The following is a 3,821-nucleotide window of genomic DNA, read 5'->3' as shown; positions in this document are numbered from 1 at the left end:
TAGTTTTCTATTTTTTTATAAAGTAGGTACCTAATATATTTACCATCATAATTGTAAATTTGTTCAGCTGGTTTAAAAAAATCTCGAATTTCATGCTTGGTTATGGTTGGTTGCTATTGAATTGTAATATTTGAACCTGTAAATAGTATTATTATTAATTATATACCTACTTGAATAAATTAAAAATTTTTTTACACCTCTATTAAATATTACCATCACATGACTTTTAATATAATAATTAAATATGATATTATACGTAGTCTTGATTGAAGCTTGTTGATTCACAGTCAATTTTTAATGAGCTATCAATGGTACTAAAAAGTTTAAAAATTCAGTGGAGACATGTTGTTTCAGTTTGTTTTGATGGGGCTTCTACCATGTCCGGTTGTATTTCAGGGGTACAAGCTAAGTGTAAAGAAGTAAATTCAAATATAATGTACGTACACTGTTATGCACACTGTCTTAATTTAATTCTTGTTGATGCTTGTACATCTAGAAAAGAAAATAGAATTGTATTTGATTTTTTTGGAGTAGTACAGTTAACTTATTCATTTATTGAAGGAAGTGCTATACGCCATGCAGTTTTGGAACGAATATCAGCTGATATCAATGCATCGTTAAAGTCAATGAAATCTTTATCTACAACGAGATGGGCCTGTCGCTCTGAGGCAGTGTCAGCTTTAAAACATAATTATTCGGCTATTTTATTAGCACTTGAAGAAATAGTAGATAGAACAAAACAACCTGATGTTAGAGCTAAAGGACGTGGTTTATTGTTTCAACTCAAAACTTTTCAATTTATTTTAGGACTTGAAATTATGGATCCAATTCTACAAATTATAAATAAAGTAAGCAAATCATTACAGTGTGAGAATGTTGATTTATCGTCAGCAATGTATAATATTAACGCTCTTCGATTAGTGCTTATTGAAAAAAGAAATGAAAATACATTTAAAACTATGTTTGATATTTGTACTTCTATATGTGAAAAAATTGATATTCCATTACCATTACCAACAAAACGAAAAGTTTCAACTCGTATCGACAATATTAATTCACAGTTCCAGGCACAATCATTAGAGGAAGAATTAAGAGTCCAATCATTTTATCCTATGCTTGATATTATGATTAGTGGAATTGATGAAAGATTCAATCAAGACACTATCAATCTAATAAATGCAATTGATGGATTAATGAAATTAAAAATATGTATCACAGATATAAATTTATTAAGCAATCATTTTGAATGCAATAAAGATGAATTGGTAGCTGAAATAAATTTGTTACAAAAACATGAAACAATAACTAAACAAATTGAAGGCAACTTGGGCGCTAAAATGCTTCATATTTGGCTTCAATGGTTAAAAAATTATGATAAACAAAATATTTTTGGACAATTTACTAAAATTTTAAAGAAGTTTGCAGTTATACCGGTCACAAGCTGTACATGTGAACGATCATTTTCAAAATTAACATTAGTAAAATCCAAGTTAAGAAGTACTATGCTTCAAGAAAGACTAAATGCATTGATGCTTATAACGGTAGAACAAGAAATGGCTATTAACTTAAATCCCGACGATATAATTGATCATTTCAAAAATTCTACACAACGCAGAATGATGTTATAATAAAATATATTATTTATTAATATGATAATGTTTTTTTTTGTTTGTTTTTTAATTGTACAAGTTGTATGACATAACTATTTTAAGTTTTATCACTTTTATTTTTATTTTTATTTGAGTTTTAAGTAAATTTTTTGAATTAAACAGCAAGACATTTGAATATTTGTGTATTGTGTATATATTTTATCAGAATTTTACATTCTTAAAATAACTTTCAGGGGGTGCCTGTGATAATCTAGTGCTTAATTAGGGGGGGGGGAGGAAAAAGTACAAAATTGGCTAAACACAGTGAAAACACTGTAAACAATGGGAAACTAAGGCGATTGGGGGGAGAATGCCCCTTTTGCCCCCCCCCTCCTGGATCCGCCACTGCTTCTGCATACCCTGAACAAGAGGGCTGCGCACGCCTATGGATAAGGTTATCTTTTCGTGTGAATATTTCTGAGCATATACTGCAAGAAATCTTATTGGAAAAATCGTGTGACTTGGCATGTCTGTGTAGACTACAGATCCTAGTAAAGGTCTTATCGCATATACTGCACAAGAACATGATTTCGTTTAATGAAAACTGAAGAATACTAGTTGAACTCGCGAAACAAGACTTTACACTTCAATGAATAGGTGCCAGATAGGTAATGAAGTAGGTATAGTAAAATATATTGTAATTTAAATGACCGTTTGAAATTAATTTATCCAAGTGATTTATTAGCGCAATAACAGACTTAGTGGTATAAGAATGAATTACTGTGTTTGTTTAAGAAAAATAAATAATTACATTTTCATAATATATGTAAAATATTTGTATACACTTTAAAACATGCTTGTATATTGTGTTATAATATGTAAGAGCATGATCATTATATTTATGTGTGTATGTATAAGATAATGTAAAGTGTGCGTGTGTGTGTGTGTGTGGTTAGGTTAGGTTATTTTGGCTTAAAATGTTTAAATTTCGGCTTAGAGTTGATGCGAAGGAAACGAACACCAAAAAGGTTCAATACCTATGATCGAATCAATTGTATACCAGAATATGATATTAAAAAAAATTTTCATAAGGGAAATAAAATGGGAGGTAATGTATTTAAATGGGAAGGGGTAAAATATATATTGGTCACGTGTCTGATCGGGCGGCTGTGACGAGTTAATGTGTATTGCGGGTTGCCTACATTGAGTAATTAACAGGGCTTGAATCCGAAAAAAAATTTTTGGATTTCAATTTCGGTTTCGGTTACTGGTATTTACTTTTACCGATTTCGATTTTGATTTTAGATAACCTAACCTCACATGAAGATTCCATCTAAGGTGATTGTCAAACGTTAAACCTAGATATCGGGTACTAGATACTCTAAATAATTTTTGACAGACTGTGCCATTACACAATGTTCCATTATCACAGAAATGTAACGTAAGTTCATCAAAATTATCTTTAACATCATTTATCGAAAAGTTCATAAACATAGTTTTTTTGAAATTGATAGATAGACTCCTGAGTTTTAGAAATTCCACAACAATTTTGGATTCTCGAGTTCCTGTGGTACTAACATCGCTCCAAGAGTCTCCACAATAGAGTAAGCAGGTGTCATCTGCATATATAACTATTCTTCCGCCAATGTCCAAATTACACATATGATTTATGTACAAAATAAATAAGAGTGGACCTAACACACTTCCTTGAGGGACACCGCAGTTTATAAATAGATCATCACCTGTAAGACCATTAATACGAACAGTTTGCTTTCTGTTTTCCAAGTAGCTTGTGAACCAAATTAAGCTTGTTGCAGTGATACCAAAATTAGGTAAAATATTTATTAATTTTTTATGATTAACAGTATCAAAGGCTTTGGACAAATCAAGAAAAATCGCTATTACTTTCTTACTGTTGTCTAGAGCGTTTTTTATAAAGTGTGTTGCACTATATAAAGCATTCTCCGTTCCCAAACCTGGTCTAAAACCAAACTGCTGTTTCGAAAGGAGTTCATGTTTTTCTAAAAATGTTATGAGCCTGTTTTTAACGATTTTCTCTAGGATTTTTGAAGAATTGCTAAGCGTGGAAATTAGTCTATAATTGTTTATGCACGTTTTATCCCCATTTTTATATATTGGTTTAATTATAGCTAATTTAAGTTTCTCGGGAAAAATACCATTTTTAATACTTAAGTTATATATACATATATGTCAGAGGGCTTATAATGCTGT

The 3,821-nt window shown here is 30.5% G+C and overlaps 1 protein-coding gene across 1 annotated transcript; it reads left to right on the top strand.

Moving 5' to 3' along the window:
• The first annotated feature begins 308 nt into the window (after positions 1-308).
• Positions 309-1,628, top strand: LOC107168670 (zinc finger MYM-type protein 1-like). Its single transcript, XM_089230637.1, has one exon. The coding sequence runs from the start codon at positions 309-311 to the stop codon at positions 1,626-1,628; it is 1,320 nt and encodes a 439-aa protein (XP_089086763.1).
• The last annotated feature ends 2,193 nt before the right edge of the window (positions 1,629-3,821 follow it).

Source organism: Diuraphis noxia, unplaced genomic scaffold (assembly GCF_037042655.1).
Source record: "Diuraphis noxia isolate RWA-SAM2 unplaced genomic scaffold, SU_Dnox_SAM2 contig0011, whole genome shotgun sequence".
NCBI lineage: Eukaryota > Metazoa > Arthropoda > Insecta > Hemiptera > Aphididae > Diuraphis > Diuraphis noxia.
The sequence above is the reverse complement of the archived record's forward strand: the minus strand, read 5'-3'. Positions and strand labels throughout refer to the sequence as shown.

Excerpts from the sequence above, each read along its gene's own strand:
- LOC107168670 (XM_089230637.1), top strand. The coding sequence starts at position 309 with ATGGTACTAAAAAGTTTAAAAATTCAGTGGAGACATGTTGTTTCAGTT.